The sequence below is a fragment of the Bos grunniens genome, chromosome 5 (assembly GCF_055505025.1).
Source record: "Bos grunniens cultivar Pamir isolate PY7600 chromosome 5, Bosgru_T2T1.0, whole genome shotgun sequence".
Lineage (NCBI taxonomy): Eukaryota > Metazoa > Chordata > Mammalia > Artiodactyla > Bovidae > Bos > Bos grunniens.
In genome coordinates, this window is record NC_141169.1 from 51,657,683 (window position 1) to 51,676,555 (window position 18,873).

General features: G+C 44.3%; 1 protein-coding gene across 3 annotated transcripts in view; it reads left to right on the top strand.

The window, feature by feature from the left end:
* Positions 1-18,873, top strand: part of PPM1H (protein phosphatase, Mg2+/Mn2+ dependent 1H) — a 303,642-nt gene that overhangs the window by 205,471 nt on the left and 79,298 nt on the right. For 2 of the 3 annotated variants that reach the window (XM_086400233.1, XM_086400234.1), the window contains exon 5: positions 2,763-2,847. In XM_086400233.1, coding sequence (XP_086256359.1) covers positions 2,763-2,847 — 85 coding nt within the window. Of the gene's footprint in view, positions 1-2,762; positions 2,848-7,345; positions 7,466-18,873 lie in introns of those variants that run through there. The other variant, XM_086400239.1, reaches the window with a different exon arrangement.

Consider the following 18,873-nt stretch of genomic DNA (forward strand, 5'->3'; position numbering starts at 1 on the left):
GGAAGCTGGAATTCAGGGGCTGTGTAGGAAAAGGGAAAGAAAAGAGTTAAGACTAGCTTCCAGGAAAAATTTGGGAACAGAAGATTGCCGTGGGAATTTGCTGCCGAATGCCTTTTGCTCTAGTCCCTCATGTTCTCAGAGCCCTTCTTGCTACTTCAAGATTAGGCCCTGTACTGCTTTTCTAGATTCCACATGTGTGCAATGTACAATATTTATTTCTCTCTTTCCGATGTACTTCGCCATGTACAGATGAAGCTATTTGCAAACCAGAAATAGAGAGACAGATGTAGAGAACAAAAGAATGGACACCAAGGCGGGTAGGGGGCGGGTGAGATGAATTGGGAGATTAGGAGACTGACATATATACGCTACTATGTATAAAATAGACAGCTAATGAGAACCTTCTGTGTAGGACAGGGAAAAGAAAGTACAGTCTGTTTAGAGGACATATATTAACCTTAAAAATGCATTCCAATATACATTAGGTACAGACAAATACTGTTTGATTTCACTTAGATGAAATTCAAAGTCAGAAAGTTCATTGGTAGATGCCACGGGAATGGTGGGGTGGAGGTGGGTGGGAAGGGGCAATGGGGAATCAGTGTTTAATGGGGCAGAGTTTCAGTTTAGAAAGGTGAAAAATTCAGGAGAGGGATAAGGCTGAGAGTTGCACAATAATGTGAATATACTTAGTGCCGCCGAACTGTACAGTCAAATAGTTAAAATAGTGTGTTTTATATTATGTGACTTTTACCACAATAAGAAAAAAAAAAATATTAGGCCCTATCCTTGACATTCCTGACCCCTTATTTCAAGTTCTCCAAGTTTCTCCATCCTCTATCAAAACTCCTCCTCTCTCATTACAGTTATTCTCAGCTGTTAAGTAGGACAAAGACAATTTCAATTAACTCACACTGATTTGTGAATGGTTGGTATTACCTTTCTTGAGGTAGGGGGAGGTGGTTGCATTTTACAAGTGACTCTGGGTTTATAGCAAGGAATCTTTACTCTGTCCTATTTTTTGGCGGCATAATAAAATAAGTGAAGTGTGTATTTCAGCATGAGGCATCCTCTCCCCAGGGTCAGTCTCCCCAAACTTCTCCATTTCCTTACCACTTCCACCATTTTCCTCCTGGATCCATAAATTCTCTAACACCCCCAAGATTTTTGTCGTCACCTCCACCTTTGCCTGCCCCCCTATGACAGAGCAACTGGGCACAGGTGGTGAGGGGGAGGGGGAGGGCAGCTGCAGCCCTTAATAGGGATTGTTTCCAAGTCAGGGACTGCCTGCCTCTGCAGCGGGAGTAAGGGGTGCCAGGGGCTTGTTGGCACAAAGAATGCAGCCTCCCCGTGTCAACGAGACATCCACCTGGAGCTGAGCTCATTGATGGCATTCCCCATGCCTGTGGGCTTTCACAGAGAAGTGTGTTGGGTCAGCAGGTCTCTGGCTCCCTGATACTGGGGAGCTTTGGAGTTCAAATAGAATGCAGTTCCCCCAGCCACTTGCTTTTGTTGTAGAAATGGCAGCCTTCCACCACAGCGGATCGATATTTGGGAAGTAAGTGCTGAAGGGACTACTGCAGAACAAGGCCTGAGCACAGGAGGCTCCACGGGAAGAGCTTAGGGAAAGTTGCTATCGATCGATCCTGTATCCTCTCCTTTAGATGTCAGCTTTGGGGAGATCTGTTTTCTCAAAAGTCCTGGAGTCAGCAGTAGCTCTTGGGCACATTTTTGGGAGTTTGTGAATTTCCTGAACTTTGAGATGACAGTGGTTTTCCCTGGACCCAAGATGTTACCCTAGAAACTCAGGAGTCTAGGTCAGCTGCTCTCAGATTTTAATGTGCCTCCAAATCCCCTGGGAATCTTATGACACTGCAGATTCCAGTATAGGAAGTCTGCGGGGAACCTGAGAGTCTGCACTTCTAACTAGCTCTCAGGTGAGGCCCGTGCTGCTGGTCCGCAGATACTTTAAGTAACGAACACTTGGAACTGCCCTGTTGACTACTTCAAGCACTAGCCCACTTGTGACTGCTTAACTTAAAGCTAAATTAATTACAGTGAAATAAAATGAAATATTCAGTTTCTCAGTTTGCACTGCATGCGTGCATGCTAAGTCGCTTCAGTCATGTCCAACTCTTTGCAATTCTATGGACTATATAGCCCGCCAGGCTCCTCTGTCCGTGGGGATTCTCCAGGCAAGAATACTGGAGTGGATTGCCATGCTCTCCTTCAGGCGATCTTCCTGACCCAGGGGCCAAACCCACGTTTCTTATGTTTCCTGCATTGGGAGATGGGTTCTTTACCACTAGCGCCACCTGGGAAGCCCCTCAGCTTGCACTGACCATGATTCAAATGCTCAGTACCCACATGGTACTGCACAGTCCAAGTACCCATCTTGGACTGCACAGATTAAGGCACACATTTTAAGGATCATAGGAAGTTCTCTTGGAGGGCACTAGCCTAGAGTGAGCCTCTGTGCATCATTCATTGATCCATCCATTTATTCATTGAGCATCTGTCATATGCCAAATGGTATGCTTGGTGCTGGGCATTAAACTAGCAGAAAAGAGAATGTCGTGCTCTTACAGATACCTACAGTATGGTGAGGGCTCCAGAGTTGGTTACACTGAGCTTTGCTGTGCAGGTTGGAGGAACAAAGGTCCCCTGAGAGTTTCATGTGTATTCTGAACCAAGCTGTGGAGTCATCTCAAAATCATAGTGCTTATGAGATTGGCTGCTGACATGCCTTTTCACCCTTTCAGGGCCATAATCATCAGAAATGGAGAAATCATCCCCATGTCTTCGGAGTTCACCCCTGAGACCGAGCGCCAGCGACTGCAGTACCTGGTAAGTGCCGCGTGGGTCTGGCAGAGTGCCGTGGCATCGGGGATGGCGTCAGAGCTGTTTTGGAGGAACACATTGCTATTGACATGGGAGCAGACCCACAGCAGTAAAATGGCATATGGCATTAACTCCCCCCACCCCACACACACCTCCTGGATCACACATCCTGGCTCCGTGTGTGATGATACATTCCACCTCTGTGAATTTATTATGGTGGCTGGTTTTCTCCCATCTGTGACCAATCAAAGACATAGCATGCTCTGTTTCTTTTAATGATTTGGTACGTACAACATGAAGCATGGTATTAAAGAATGTGGATACCTTGTCCCCCGGCCTGCCACCCACTTTAACTCAAAGGGTACAGATGAGTGTTAATCTCATATGAGGAGAAGGCAGCCCCAGAAACCTAATGACACCCCATGACTTCATGCTCCGATACAAAGTCTCAGGGGCCCTTCAGGAGAAACGCAGGTGTCCGAAAATCTGTGTCTAACCTGAAAATAGATTCCCCACGTAGATCCCACTCTTTGGAGCAAAATTATGAGCGGGTTCTAGGAGGGCCGTTTGGTTTTTCAGATCTTGAGAATTTTTGCTTCATTGAAGATTTGAGTTTTCTGGAAAACAGAGTAAATGTCCTGCCCTCATATCCCAGCCATAGGGCATTAGGCTTATGATCTCAGTCCCATGATGATGGTCATGATCCAGGACTGCTTTGCAGTGGGCATCTTGGGGACCAACTGCAAATATAGTCTGTGGATGATATATTTTCTTGCCAATTGGCTTTCTTTTTAGCTAAAAGGCTAAGGTAGTGACCTTCTGCTCTTAGAAAAGAATAGATGCAGCCTACTCTGAAAGGAACTCATTTATGTCTCTTAATTCTGGCACATGGGAATAAGGTCAGGACTTGATGACTTTGGTTGACTTAGCAAGAAGCTGTGTGAAAGTGAGAATCGCTCAGTTGTGTCTGACTCTTTGCAACCCCATGGACTGTAGCCTGCCAGGCTCCTCTGTTCACAGAATTCTCCAGGCAAGAATACTGGAGTGGGTTGCCATTCCCGTCTCCAGGGGATCCTCCTGATTCAAGGATTGAACCTGGGTCTCCTGCATTGCAGGCAGATTCTTTACCATCTGAGCCACCAGGGAAGCCCAAGACGCTGTGTAGACGCCCAAGAAGCCCAAGCTTCCCTCAGTTCCCATGACTGTGTTGTGTTGGTTTTACTCAATAGCTGAGCTCTGTTGATTTGGGTGGTTAACCTGGTCCACAAGACAGTAGGAATCTAAAGCCGAAGTAAAAGCTTTTCTTCATTCTTTTACTATTATTTTTGAACCCATCTGTTGCTGTTTACAAGCTAATAAACTTGAATCTTTCTGGGCAACCCAGATGTTAGAGCGCTTCACTTTGTCTGTCTGTCTTGGCAGGGGGAAGGGACCAGCAGCAGGATCTCACCCTGGCCCCATCCTCACTCACCTGCTGGGTGGCTGTGTTGCTGTGAGGGTCCTTCCAAGTAGAGTTCACAACAGCCAGCCTCCCTGCCACCTGCCTGGCTCTCTCCAGCCCATCTTCCACAAAGCCTCCAACATGATCTTCACACTTCACACTTCTTTCCCTGAAACCCTTTGGCTCCTCACAGGGTACAAACGGCAGACTCAAAATCGGGTGTCCCACTCACCTCTCCAGCATCATCTCACCATTGCCCCCACCTCTGACAGGGTATGCTGTGGGCTGTGGCCATGGAGAACCATCTTCCATTTCCAAGACACACCGTGATCTCTCCAATCTCTATGCCTTTGGAAATAAGCTCTGCCTGGATAGCCCTTCCCCGCTTCTCTACCAGGAAAACTCCTCCTTATTTTTTGAGACCCCAGAATAAATGGCACTTCCTCCAGGACGCGTCACCTCCCCCTCTCGGGGGGCCAGTCCCCAGTGCGTGCCTCGCGCTGCGTGGAAGCCCGTAGTGTGGTTGTCACCGTGCGGTATTTTATTGTTTATTCCGTATTCTGTCTCCCCTCTTCCAGACTGAGCCTTTGGGAGGCAGGCCCCTTACCTTAGGCATCTTACCTTGTTGTTACCTAACACAGAGCTGATATTGATCAGGATTTGTTGATGAAGCGTTCATATTGATGTCTGGATCATTATCCAAGCACCAAGCACTCCCCACCCTCCCCCAACACCCCTCACAGCAGGCAGTGTGCCTTCGTGCCCCCCTGCCCCACCAAGCCCCACCCTGTCCTCACCACCTCCATGCTTCTTAGTAAAAACCATTTCCTGTTTTCCTGCTGAAGGCGATGAGTAAGAGCAGATTCACTTATGTATTTTGAAATACTTTCACCTTTTTTTGCGTGGCAAAAAATGGTACCAAGAGCTTAAAACATTAACTTTTCTGGAGGGAGGGGAGTGCTGACCTTGTTCAGAGTGGGATTCCAGTGTCAGTGGTCTACCTTGGGACGGTTGGAATAAGATGTGTGTGACTTCAGGGCTCAGCCCGGTCACGTGACTGTCTGTGATTTCTAGAATGTCCTTCACTGGTCCCCAGTTTCATTGTCGGGAATGGGCACAGAGAACACCAGGAGGCGGGTGTGAGGATGAAATGAAATAATAAATGCAGAAGTTTTCGTGGCACATGGTTCTCATCTGCTTACTGTTGGGTGAATCAAAGTCTTGCCACTTCAGATTCTACTGGCCTGTAAACCACAGTGATACTGCCCCTTTATTTTTATTTAAGAATCACTCCTAATGTTCCCAGAAGTAATGTGTAATTGGGTATCACTCTTGCATAAACAGTGGACACTCTTAGCCCACAGAACTGAGTCTAATATCTGAATTTCTAAGGGTGAGAATACGGTCTCCATTCTTTTTCATCCTAGCTGCTAAACCATACAGGCTTCTCTACATGGAAATTACACCTAAAACTTGTCTTCCCAGACAATGGGCGTGTACATGACCAAAACATAAAATATCCTGGTTGCCCAACTTCCTGTTCTGTCAGGAGTCTAGGAATGTGTGCTTTGAAATGAACAAATCCATGAATAATATTCACATGGTCTGTGATGCAAATCTTTGTGGTGAAGCATTTGAGAGAACTAGGGGGCTAGTAGTGTAAAATAAACTTGTGGTCAAATCTTTACCATATTTTAGAGAATTGGGAGGTTTATAGCATAAAATCTTGAAAATACTATCAATTGTGAGAAGAAAACACAAGTGTGATGTGGACTTCTCTCAGCCCAGCCCGGGCAAGTGCTGTGTGACCTTGGGTTTCTCACACAATGTCTCTGAGTCTCCCTTTCTCCTGAGTGAAATGGGTAGGAATACTTCCCTTGAAATATCCATCCCATGTCCTGAGATCACAATAAAAATTCATCTCAAGGGCCTTCCCTGTTGGCTGAGTGGTGAAGAACCCGCCTGCCAATGCAGGAGACCCAAGTTTGACCCCTGATCCGGGAAGATCCCACATGCTGTGGAGCAACTAAGTCCCTGCACACGACTGTTTGTGCTCTAGACCCCAGGAGCCTCAACTACTGAGCCCACTCGCCACGACTACAGAAGTGCCCACGCCCTACAGCCCATGCTCCACAGTGAGAGAAGCCGCCACAGTGAGAAGCCCGAAACTAGAGAGTAGCACAGCGCCTAGAGCGTGGTCCCGGCTCTCCGCAACTAGAGAAGCACCCACACAGCAGCAAAGTCCTACCATGGCCAAAAATAAAGCAAATATAGAAAATTATTTTAAAAAGCCATCTCATGATAATACAAAATACAATATATACATTATAATTTCAGGTTACAATCTAATCCTACCCGTTTATTTTGGGGAACATCAGTTGGCTTGAACTAATTGTAAAACATTTTAATGCAGTGAGAGCTGTTGTATCCTTTACATGATCTAAACAAGTTAGTATGTTGCTGGAAAGTTTACAATGTATTCCTTATTCTTAGGTCAAATCAAATTTTATTGTCATTATGTCTAAAGAAACATTTATGAGAGAATCTCGAAAACTTCTAGGTCCCTTGAGACTTGGTTTGAGCAGATGACTGCAGTCCCAGGGCTGTTTGACTTGCAGAACTGGTTAATGATTTTCTTGGGGGTGGGGAGAGTTCAGAGCCCTTTGTGCATGAACTGTTTTGATCCACGTCGAACAGAAATGTTCTTGGTATGCACAGTCCAGACGTCAGGGGTTATGGAACTGGAAGCAGATTACAAGATGATGGATGTGGCAGGCACGTTAATTTTGTTTGGTCTTGCATCACGACCTCAGAGGGCCCTTCATATAGCTCTCCGGGTAACATGAACTTTATTCCGTAGATTCTTAGGCTGGGTGATTAATCAAGCAGGCTTGAGGGTTTGACGTGTTCACATGGAATGTGGCAGGTGTGCGAGGGAGGGGGTCAGGGGCCATGCACTTCTGCCCCCCAGCAGCCGGGGAGAGCTGATGATCATAGTCACAAATAAGCCTTGCTCTTTTCTCACTGGGCTTTTTTTTTTTTTTTTTTTTTTAATGTTTCCAGGGTGATTGAAATAAAATATTTTACGGGGTCCACCAAGCTGGACAGAATGTTCTGGTGGAGTCAGGACCCACATTGGAGGGAAAGCAGTCTGGTTTATGGGCATTTCTCAGCAGAGTCTACTGCTCTGATGCTGTAGTCTCCAGGAAATCACCCCACTCTTGCTTCAGGTGACAGCCAGAAACAGATCTCCCTCTACGGGGGACCTCTACAGCCCTGAGGTGTGAGACTAACGGCTTCCCCTCCATTCTGCCGAGACGGAACTCTGATGTGATTACATTAAGATGTGCTGGTATCATCAGACCTCCCAATAATGTACGTCTGTCCTTGTAGATAATCCAAGTCGGCAGCTGTTTATCATCAAGGGCAATGTGCAGAGGAGATGAAAGTGGGTTTCATATGCACATTGGGCGCACACAGTGCAGCATTATCTTCGGTGATTGCTGACGGGGTCCTTGGACCTGCCCCCAGCTGTCTATACCGAGTCTGATTCGATTTGCCTGCCATTTTCCCTAGTACTGAACTGGGAAAGGTCTCAAGGGGACAGCACTGTGCCTCTTAGTTCTCTGGGATTTTTCACACTCAAGAAGTAGATTGCTTAAGCTTGTGCCTGCTTTTAAGACAAGAGGCTATAATTAGAAAGGTCAAGTGCACTAGTGAGTAAAAATGGCTGTCCCACCACCTCCACATGGCCCTTAACCTTGAGTTCGTGTATGCTCAGTCCGACTCTTTGCGACCCCATGGACTGTAGCCCACCAGGCTCCTCTGTCTGTGGAATTTCCCAGGCAAGAACACTGGAGTGGGTTTCCATTGCCTTCTCCGGGGGATCTTCCTGATCCAGGGATCAAATCCACGTCTCCTGCATTGGTAGGCAGAGTCTTTATCACTGAGCCATCTGGGAAGCCCCATTAACCATGAGAGCAAGGTATAAAGCTGGGAGCCTGGCTGCAGTCACAGTGAGAGAACTTACCTCCATTTCGCTTTGCCTGATGTCTGAGTCAGGGACAGACGCACTCCAACCCCTTCTCTCGCCCCATCTAACCCCCCTTTTGCAAACTACATATGTTTCAAAATCTTGAATTAAAAAAAAAAAACAATGGCAGGCTAAAGTGGTTGACATTTTTCATATTTACTATAGGTTCCATTGATCACATAGGCATCATGAAGAAGCCAGAATTTTAGAGCATGAAACTGACACCACCCAGGGCTGCAAAGGCAGAATTTATATTCAGCTGCCCTTGGAGCACAGCTTGGCTTCAGGGAAGACTCTGAAGACATTAACCATGATAATTGAAGCTCACCACTTCTAGAGCCAGATTTTTTTAATTAATATAAATGGATGTCTGTTTTTTTCTAGGTTAGGACAGGTCAGAGACTCGGTGTGGAGGCATTCTGAATCTACTATGCATATCTAAGAAATGAATCCCACACGCTGAGCAAAATCATCATGAGAATGAGTTCCTACATTTTCTTCTTTAAAAAAAAAATCCATCTTGCTACATATACATAATCTTTAGCCTCTTTAGTCCTTGTCCCCTGAAATATTCTGAATAAAAACTTGGGCACATGATTCCAATATATATTACGTTCAGACAACACTGTTTGATTCCACTTATACACGGTACCTAGGATAGTCAAGTTCACAGTGTCAGAATGTACATTGGTAGATGCCGGGGAGGGGAGGGGGAATGGGGGATTAGTGTTTAATAGGGACAGAGTTTCAGTTTGGGAAGGTGAAAATTTGGGAAAATGGGTGATGGTGAGACTTGCCCCATAATGTGAATGAACTTAGTGCCACTGAACTGTATAGTTAAATGTGGTTAAAATAGTGTGTTTTATATGTTGTGACTTTTACCACAATAAAAACATATGGATAAAAAAAAGTTGGTCACTGAAAGCCAGAGCCATCTGCCCATGAGGTCCTTAAGAATTGATCTTAGTGTAAGGAAGCAAGATAATGTCATACATCCTTCAAGTACATTAAAGTTAAATATGCTTTGAGAAAGGTAGATAGGATTCAGTGAGGTTTATTAGGGCAAAACCTTAACTGTCTATAAAATGTGTTCTGTGCTTCAGTTGCTTTATCTGTGAAATAGGACAATTGCAGGACCCTCACAGGATAGGGGTGAGGATTAATGAGTTAATATTTGTAGTGCTTTCAGGAGGACCTAGATCAGAGACAAAATAAAATTTCTTAGTTTTTAAATGTAACTATATAAAGAACTTTTTCATGGCCCCCCTGCCATTGGGACTACTGTGGTCTTTTATAATTTCTCAATTCCATTTGCTTATGCAAAGGGAAGGGAATTGGCTTCCCTGGTGGCTCAGACGCATCTGCCTGCAATGTGGGAGACTCGTTTGATCCCTACATCGGGAAGATCCCCTGGAGAAGGAAATGACAACCCACTCCAGTACTCTTGCCTGGAAAATCCTATGGACGGAGGAGCCTGGTAGGCTACAGCCCGTGGAGTCACAAAGAGTTGAACACAACTGAGCGACTTCACTTTCCTTTTCTTTTTTGCTGACATGAGTTGTTCCCCCTACAAGTGAATGCCTTTCCACAGAATTTTACTTGGGAATAAAAAGCAGTAGGCATATGAATATGGAAACCTTGTGTGTTTTATTTAAATGAGCACTTTCACCCCTTATTCTATTCTTTAAACTGTTGTGGAATTGACAAATCTAGGCAATTTTGTTTAATATCTCTATTTGTATTCCAGTTTCCATGTGGCTCTTTTATCATAAGATCTCAGTTTTACAATTTTAAAGTTGATTTGAGGGAATGCTACTTCTCTGTGGCTGATGAGTGTAGTCCCATGTCGAGATTTAAATGTGAACCTTCCTTGACATCCACATAAACCAGGCATAATTTTATTTAATATCCAGTTCTGTAACAGCTTATATATACAAGCTTGGTTTTTGCTACTTTGAGATTTTAAGGACAAATTAAGACAGAATTCTTTATGAAAGACTCCAATCCATACATATTTAGGTCTCAGTCATTTCACATTTTCCTTCATTTTTTTTTTAACCTGAGGTAGAATATTCTCCTCTTGCATTGTACATCAGGTAGGCAGCCTTGGCTCTGGAATGGTCATCTCCTTTGACCATTTGTGTGACTGTTAGTGATCACTTGGGCTTGGCCAGCATCATTTTTTAATTTTTAAAAATCTGTTTATTTATTTGGCTGTGTCAAGTCTTAGTTGCTTCATGGCATGCGGGTTCTTAGTTCCCCAACTGGGTATTAAACCTGTGTCCCCCACACTGCAAGGCAGATTCCTAACCACTGGACCACCAGGGAAGCCCTTTGGCTGACATTATTCATTTCATTTGTGACCTAGACTTCCTATATGGATAAATCATCCTGAAATTTAAAGGCTTCCCATACTCCTCTTGTATAATATGACAGGAGTTTTTCCCCTAGAAAAAGAGCTAGAAAGAGGAGATATTATTCAGTTTTTTAAGGTTTATGTTGAACACTGAAAATCCTCATTTCGATAACTTGCTTTCACATACTGAAGGGTCTAGAATATTTAAGAAGTTAATTCATATGGTGTTTTTCTAGTTAGAGGAGTTTACATTCCTGTCCTGGAATGCGCCTTCTCATTTCACACATGAGTGTTTATACGTTCCATATTCTGCTGATGGGAGTGGAAGTTGGAACAACTCCTTTGAAAAAGGATTTGGCCCAGCAATTCCACCCCTTGTTGTGTACCTAACAAAGTGTGTACCACTGTTTACACCAAAAGATGAGACTGTGCATAGCAGCACTGTTTGTAAGAGCCCAAGTTGGAAACTCTCCAAATGCCCACGGAGAGTAGAATGGATAAATAAACTTTGCACAGTCACAGGATGGAGTGAACAAGCTATAACTACATGCAGCAACATGGATAAATCTTTGCAGACTCAACTTCCAACCTATAGGATTCCATAGGACGGATAGAAACAGGCAAACACAGCTGTAAAGTCTGGGGCTAGTGCTTCCCTTGGGAGAAGCAGCAGGATTTGAACAGGGTCCTGACACTAGCATGCTGGTAAATGTTCAGTTGCTTAATCTGGATGCCAGCCACGTGGTGTGTTTGATTTGTGAAAATTCACCCACCTGTACGCACATGTTCAGAGCACCGTACCATTTGTATATTTCTTTGAAAAGTTGGGTTTTTTAAAAGTGCTTTGGATTCATTTACTCTGATGTTGGGAAAGATTAAGGGCAAGGGGAGAAAGGGGCGACAGAGGATAAGGTGGTTGGATGGCATCACCGACTCAATGGTCATGAGTTTGAGCAAGCTCTGGGAGACCGTGAAGGACAAGGAAGCCTGGCGTGCTGCAGCCATGGGGTCACAAAGAGTCGGACAGCAAGTGTGTATCACCCTTTGCAGGAGAGGACCTCCTGCAAGAGCTCACGGCCAAACAGCAGGACAGGTTTTCCAGGAAGCCACACTTCTGCCTCCTGTCTGTCCCACACTGTTCTCTCCTAAGAGCCGCTCCAGGAGCCCCTGCTGCTTCCCACCTCCTTGCGTCCTGCTGCACTTGCCCCAAAGCCCTTACCTGACTAGCTCTTCAGATACTTTTCTGCCAGAGGAAAGCATAGGCAGAACACTGACATAAATTGCAGCGGTATTTTTTCAAATCTATCTGCTAGAGTAATGGAAACAAAAGCAAAAATGAACAAATGAGACCTAATTAAACTTAAAAGCTTTTTCACAGCAAAGGAAACCATAAACAAAATGAAAAGACAACCTACAGGGTGAAAGAAAATATTGGCAAATGATATGACCGACAAGGACTTAATTTCTAAAATATGCAAACAGCTTACACAGCTCAGTATCAAGAAAACAAAACAACCCAATCAAGAAAAGGGCAGAAGACCTAAATAGACATTTTTTTCAGAGAAGGCCTGCAGATGGCCAACAGGCACATGAAAAACTGCTCAACATCACTCATCATCAGGGAAATGCAGATCAGAACTACAATGAGGTATCACCTTATTCCAGTGAGAATGGCTCTCATTAAAACAGCTACAAATAATAAATGCTGGAGAGGGTGTGGAGAAAGGGGGACCCTTCCACACTGTTGGTGGGAGTGTAAATTCATGCAGCCATTATGGAGAACAGTGTGGAAGTTCCTTAAAAAACTAAAAATAGAGTTATCATATGATCCAGCAACCCCACTCCTGGGAAAATATCTGGAAAAGACAAAAGCTCTAATTCAAAAAGATGCATGCACCCTAGTGTTCGTAGCAGCATTATTTTAGTAGCAAGATGTGGAGGCAACCTCAATGTCCACTGACATGAATGGATAAAGATGTGGTGCATATGTGTGTATATATATGTACATACACGCACACAACACACACACACGATGGAATATTAGTCATTAAAAAGAATGAAGTAATGCTATTTGCAGCAACATGGATGGACCTAAAGATTATCCTACTGGCTGAAGTAAACCAGACAGAAAGACAGATATCATATGATGCCACTCATATATGGAATCTCAAACATGATACAAACTTATTTACAAAACAGAAATAGATTCACGGATAGAAAACAAATGTATGGTTACCAAAGGGGAAGTGGAGGTGGGGGAGAGGGATAAATCACAAATTTGAGATTAACTTGTATATATACTGTGTGCATGCTAAGTAGCTTTTGTCATGTCTGACTCTGTGTGACCCTATGGACTGTAGCCTGCTAGGCTTCTCAGTCCATGTTCTCTAGGCAAGAATACCAGAGTCGGTTGCCATGCCCTCCTCCAAGGGGATCTTCCTGACCCAGGGATTGAACCTGAGTCTCTTATGTCTCCTGCATTGGCAGGCAGGTTCCTTACCACTAGCACCACCTGGGAAACCCCGTATATACACTACTATGTGTGAAATTAACAGTGAAGTCCTGCTATATGTATAGCACAGGAACTATATTCAGTATTTTGTAATAACCTATAATGGAAAAGAATCTGAAAAAATACATACACACATAACTGAATCACTTTGCTAAGACACTGTAAAGTGACTATACATTCATTAAAAAAATTTTTTTTAATTAAAAAAATTTTAAATAATTAACTTTTCAGATTTTCTCTGACCCTGCCCAGTGACCCCACTCTTTGTTCCTTACTCTTGAAGATAGTTCCATTCCCACCTATAAGCCTCCCTCATTCTCCCCCGCTAGTGCATGAGCTCTGAGCAGAGGGGTCTCTTTTTTTAAATTCTTTGAATCCCCAACCCCTGGTACCCATACCTGCTGCTGCTGTTAAATTGCCTCAGTCGTGTCCGACTCTGTGCGAGCCCATAGATGGAAGCCCACCAGGCTCCCCTGTCCCTGGGATTCTCCAGGCAAGAACACTGGAGTGGGTTGCCATTTCCTTCTCCAGTGCATGAGAGTGAAAAGTGAAAGTGAAGTCTCTCAGTCGTGTTCGACTCTTCCCGACCCCATGGACTGCATGCAGCCCACCAGGCTCCTCCATCCGTGGGATTTTCCAGGCAAGAGTACTGGAGTGGGGTGCCATTGCCTTCTCCGACCCATACCTGCAGGAGCTTATATATTAATTGCCTGAATTCCATTGGCTGGATGCCCCCCAAACCTGGCACAGTCCCCCTTATTGACTCTCACTATTCACTGGCAAGCTGATCACAAAGTGGCAGAAGGAAAATTTATTAAAAGAAGGAAACATTTTGTGTTCCTCAGCAGCAGTTTTTAGTAACCTGAGGAACTACTGTCTCAGTGTCTGCAGGAGGCCTGGTGCTCAGCCTCCTCCAGGACCCAGTATGTACATATCCCTCCCTGGGATCTGGATTCCTTTTTCTACTCCCTGTTTTCTCCCTGCCATGCCAGGATGCTCAGAGCTCTCCCCCATCCCAGGATGGTGGGGCTCAGGTCCATGTGCTCTGGAGCAAGACAGACCTGGGTTCAGGGATGCACTCTGCTCTAGTGAGACTTTCTGGAATGTTCCAGAAGGCCTCTCTTCTTCAGGTTGTCCCCTCCTGTTACGGCTCAGTCCCTCTGTGACTCGGAGACTGTCACTGAGATGGGATGGCTGTGTTTCTTCACAGGACTGTGCTCACCGGGCTCCTCTTCCCTTGATGCTGGTTTCTGCCCATGACCAGAGAGGAGAGCAGCCAGAAGATGCTTGATCCTCCCGCCCCATCTCTGTAGCCTGCCATTTCTTGGCACAGTGATTACTCTAGCATCCTCTCCCTAGAGAAACTTCTTGTTTCTGGCCAGACACAACCATGTCTGGAAATGGATTCTCATTAAGTGGCAAGGATATGTTCTAGTCTCTTTTTTTTTTTATTTTTTAAGCAAACCTGCACTCTCTAGAGTCCTTAAAAGGCTCTCGGCCACCTGCCTGTGGTTTTGCCAGGGCAGTGGTTACCAAGCCTTTTCCCCCAGGTGCCATTTATGGTACACAGCCGAGCTCCAAATGTACCTCCACCCCCTCACTTTAGTTAGAAGCATTCAGTTATGCTTCCTTGAAGGAGAGCCTCAAAATTTAGGATAAATAGAGGTACAAAAAGAAGTCTATTGGGTTTTGTTTTTGTTTTTGTTTTTTTTAACATGGGGCAGGCTAGCACAATTGAAATTGGATTTTAGTGTAAAATATGTTTGTAGGTTTCTAGTCAGCATGCTTATTAGGAGGAGGAGAGGCAACATATTTAGATATCCTTAGGACTGTGGAATATCATGAAGTTTTCAATGGTATAACTGTATCCACATTCTTGAGAATTTACAGGAAGGTATCTATGAAATTGTTAAATAAAAATGTTCTAAATCCAAAATATGTAATGTGCATCCAAGATTATAAATGCCATAGATCTTAGTTTTATCTTTTTCTAATGTTTGAAAGCTATGTTGTCTTACTTTATAAAGTAATAGTCACTGAAAGGTGACTGTGTAAAGCAGGTCAGAATGTTCTGTATTCATTCCTCTAGCAAATACTTAAGAGTCTTTACTGTGGTCAGTACTATGCTGGGCACTAGAGTGTAGCTGAGGTTTTAAAAATAATGAACATATTCAAGTGTATTTGGTTTTACTTGCGTCACCATGCAGATGTTTCTAACATACATAAATCCAAATAGCGCCATCAAAGAGAAAAAGCTAAAATATATTCAGCCTAGCAGATAAATAAGGAATGTGTAGGAGAGTGTCGAGAATTTTCATTTTGCAGGTGGACCTGTGACCCTAATGTGTGCTTGCTTTCATCTTGGATGTTGATCCCATTAGAGTCCACGTTTCTAATACACCAGCATCCTTAGCTGAGCCTGGGGAAGGGGCAGTCAACATGCATATGTTTATGAGTGGTCCGGGTATGAGCCATGGAGTTAAAAACATGCCAGAATTGTCCATGAATTCTACAAGTTTGGAGTCAGAAAAATCATTGGATTTTATTGCTGAAAGGAACCTGACACATCAGAGCTCCCACGTTTTGCAGACTCTAAACTGTGTCTGTGTAGTGCTTACATGTATTATGAGTTAAGTCACTTTTGAGGCTCAAGATTCTAGAATGCTGACTTGGGCAATGGTTCCAGCAGGGCAGGCCAGCACTAGTGAAGTAACACTAACCAGTCTATGTTGCTTGGACGCTGGGCAGGTCCTAAAGAAGTTTCTGAGTTCCCAAGTTGCTGGGCCACTCGACTTCTGAGAACAAAATGTCTCTGTGCTGGGCTGTTGGGCTGCAGAGGGCTTCAGCATCGCCTGCATTGGCGCCGGGTGTGTCTACCTGGGGTGGCCCCTTCCAGTGACTCAAATTTTTGGAATATGAAAGGGCTGTAAAACTCCTCTCAATGGTTTTGTCAGACCTAGTTTAAAGCCTGGCTTCTCAAAAAATAAATTTTAGAGTATTTTCAAAATGAAAATAATCCATATCTACTGGTAGACATATTCATGAATATAGGTAAGTTAGAAAGGAAACCATCAGATAATACTTTGTAATATTTTGATGACTTTGAGTGTATGTACATATATAAACATAAGTACATACAAGACCATGTTATGGACTGAAGGTATGTATTCCTCCCCCCACATTCCTGTGTGGAAACCCTCACCCCCAATGTACTCAATTTCGAGATAGGACCTTTACAGAAGTAATTAATAAATGAGGTCGTAAGAGTGGGCCCTGATTTAATAGGGTTAGTTTCCTGATGAGAAGAGATGCCAGCGTGCTCGATTTCTCTCTCCCCATGTGAGCATGGAGGAAAGCTCGTGAGGTTCAGGAAGAAGGCGGCAGTGTGCAAGCCAGGAAGAGAGTCCTCACCAGGCAGCAAATCTGCTGGCATCTTGATCTTAGATTTCCCAGACTCCAGTCTGTGAGAAATAATTTTTTGCTGCTTTAGATCCCTGTCTGGTATTTTGATATGACAACCTGATAGACTATGCAGACTTTGATGAGTATTGCCTGACAAGGTATACCAATGAGCATTTTCCTCAGAAAACAACGGGTATATGTCCCATTATATTGTAGCATCTCATTTTTCATTTGTCAGCCACCTATTCCACTTGTACTTAATTCTTGAGTTGTTTCTTTCTTTAACAGCAGTAACTCCATCAGGTCTGACAAATAAAACTGGGGTGAGTATCAAAAGTGCTGCTAAGAGGGAAGCCTACAGTTAGGATGGGAATGGTCATTTTAAAGCATAGTGAAAAGGACTTCCCTGGTGGCTCAGATGGTAAAGAATCTGCCTGCAAGGGAGGAGACCTGGGTTTAATCCCTGGGTTGGGAAGATTCCCTGGAGAGGGGAATGACTACCTACTCCAGTATTCTGGCCTGGAGAATCCATAAACAGAGGAGCCTGGTGGGCTACATGGGGTCACAAAAAGTTGGATGCAACTGAGCAACTAACACTTTCACTTTCAAAAATATGCCAGGGGGCGGGATATGTCCTCAGTACGTGTGGAATACACATGCATTCTATGATGGGCATGGCTGTAACAGAAAATGTGCCACATAACATGTGGAATGTGCTGTGGCGGTTAGCCAGAGGAAGAAAAATGATCACAGAGAAACCCAAGGGTGTGGCATTGTATCGGTGGGGGTTGAATACCACAGTAATTCCTCAGAGACAAAATACCTTTTCTCTCTTACCTTCGGACATACCTGAAGTTTACAGTTGATTGTTGCTATCAGCCTGGTGTTCAGCATGACATGGACGTCATCTTCCGGGCATAAGCAGACATCAGTAGATCAGGATTGAAGTTCAGAACAGGAGCTCACTCAGCAACTTGGAGGAAAACCCCACAGACTAACGGGAAGCGCTGCTGTCCCTTCGGAGGTACCAGTCCAGCAGGGGGACTTAGGGAGGAGTTACCAGCCTTGCTCAGCCGCATCCCCCAAGTGGACGTCAGAAGAAAGCAAACTCTGGAGGATGACAAAGCCAGCTTCAGAACTCCGCACCCCTGCCTCTGAGGCTTGTAGTGCTTCTACAAGTTGTTAAACCCAAAGGGCCCCTGAAATATAGCTGGCTCTTGTGGGGAAATCATGAACACAGGGTAATTTAGAACTGGAAAATGATGAGTGCCATCAGATCCTAAATGCGAAAATGTTTTGGAACAACCTTAACAGATACTCTTCATTTACATATTCCTTCCTTAAATATGCAAAATGTGTGTTAGTTGCTCAGTCATGTCGGACTCTGCTATCCCCATGGACTGTAACCCACCAGGCTCCTCTGTCCACAGGATTTCTCAGGTGGGAATGTTGAAGTGGATTGCCATTTCCTTCTCCAGGGGATCTTCACGACCCAGGAATCGAACCCACGTCTCCTGCATTGTAGGAGGATTCTTTGCTGTGTAAGCCACCAGGGAAGCCTGCAAAACAGTGATAGATAATAGTTTTGCCTACATTGAAAGGAGCTCTTTAAAAATAATAAATTAAAAAATTGAAGTGATTAGAAAGTATTATGCCTAGTGTAAAATTGGCAGCTTTTCCCCCCTGCCTTAGAGGTAACTAATGGCACATCTAATAAGAAGCATCTTAGAATTGATGAACTACAATAGCCACTTGTTATAACAGGAGAAGCAGGTGGCTTGTTGAGACCCTGAAAGTCTCTGCATGTGAAGGGACAACGGATGTCACAGGTGACCAAGGGTTCAAGGTCCCTTTGAGCCTGCCCATCCCCAGAGGGAGAGGCATGGTGGCCCCTGTCAGTAGTAGCTACCCTGCAGACTTCTGATAAAGTGCCCAGGCAAACATTCCAACGGTAAAGGCACGAGGGTACAGAATGTACTTAGTCATGGCTTTTGGGTCATAGCCTGTTTGTTATGGTGTGTGTGTGTGTGATGTACCTGTATTTATACACATGTATACTCACTTATGCGTACATGTATGTTAAAGGTTTTTGTTGTTGTTTAGTTACTAAGTCGTGTCCACTCTTTGCAACCCTATGGTTGTAGGGGTTGTAGCCTTCCAGGCTCCTCTATCCTCCACGGTCTCTCAGAGTTTGATAGATCTGTATATCTATGACATGATATACATAAGTTTCTATACATGCACTCTCACAGACACATATTGTTTGACAGCCTGCTTTTTATAAACGT